Raw genomic sequence first — 968 nt, forward strand, 5'->3', positions numbered from 1 at the left:
GAAAGCTATCAGTAGTACGAAGCTGCCATTAATTAAGTTATTAATAAATGAATACAAGCTAGATCCTCATGTTAATGGTGAGGATGGTGAAGGTGCAGTTCATTGTGCAGCTCGAACTGGTGCTATTGATGTCTTGGAGTATTTAGTGAAAGATTGCAGCTGCGATTTGGATGAAAGTTATATGCACAAAGATAATGTATTCCATTTATCTGCAGCTTCTGGCCACTATTTATTTATTAAACATGTTATTAACAATTATCCACAATGTAATCGTTTATTACATTTCACTAATTTTATTATTGTCACACCTCTTCATTTTGCCTGTTTTAGTGGTGTTGTACAACTGGTTACATTTCTAATTGATGAAATGAAATGTGACGACAGTATTGAGGGCGTCAATGGCTTCAGTTGTGTTGCATGGGCGTGTTTTTCTGGTAATCTTGATCTTTTAAAGTTGTTAATAACACAATATAAACATGATCCAAAAATATTTAGACACTTATCATCATTCAAAGCTGCAATAGGCTATGGACATGTTCATATACTAGAATGGCTCTTTCAAGAGTATAATATCAATGCTATCTCATATAATAATGGTTTATTACCTTTTCATGCTGTACAATACAACCGTTTGTATTGTTTAAAGCATTTATTAAACAATTATTCATTTGATATCAATGCCACCGATCCTAGAAATGATGCTCAATCTACACTTCTTCATGAAGCATGTCAGGAAGGACATGTTGCTATAGCTCTCTACCTCACTAGTCTTCGTCACTGTGACATATCAGCTAAAACTTCAAATGGATCAACAGTTCTTCATTTATCATGTAAAAGTCATTCTCTTCCTATACTCAAACATCTAGTGGAGGAGCATCAGTTGGATCTCACTATTAAAGATAACAATGGAATGGCTCCAGTTCATGTAGCCTGTGAAGAAGGATCATTGAGTATAGTCAAGTACATTA

At 34.3% G+C, this 968-nt stretch overlaps 1 protein-coding gene across 1 annotated transcript in view; it reads left to right on the plus strand.

Moving 5' to 3' along the window:
• Positions 1 to 960, plus strand: part of LOC105315625 (ankyrin-3-like) — a gene marked incomplete at its 3' end in the record, with an annotated part of 3,189 nt that extends 2,229 nt beyond the window's left edge. Inside the window, exons 4-5 of the mRNA XM_011410337.1 lie at positions 63 to 779; positions 867 to 960. Coding sequence (XP_011408639.1) covers positions 63 to 779; positions 867 to 960 — 811 coding nt within the window. The remainder of the gene's footprint in view (positions 1 to 62; positions 780 to 866) is intronic.
• Between the last annotated feature and the right edge of the window lie 8 nt (positions 961 to 968).

This window comes from Amphimedon queenslandica, unplaced genomic scaffold (genome assembly GCF_000090795.2).
Source record: "Amphimedon queenslandica unplaced genomic scaffold, v1.1 AMPQUscaffold_9175, whole genome shotgun sequence".
Taxonomy (NCBI): domain Eukaryota; kingdom Metazoa; phylum Porifera; class Demospongiae; order Haplosclerida; family Niphatidae; genus Amphimedon; species Amphimedon queenslandica.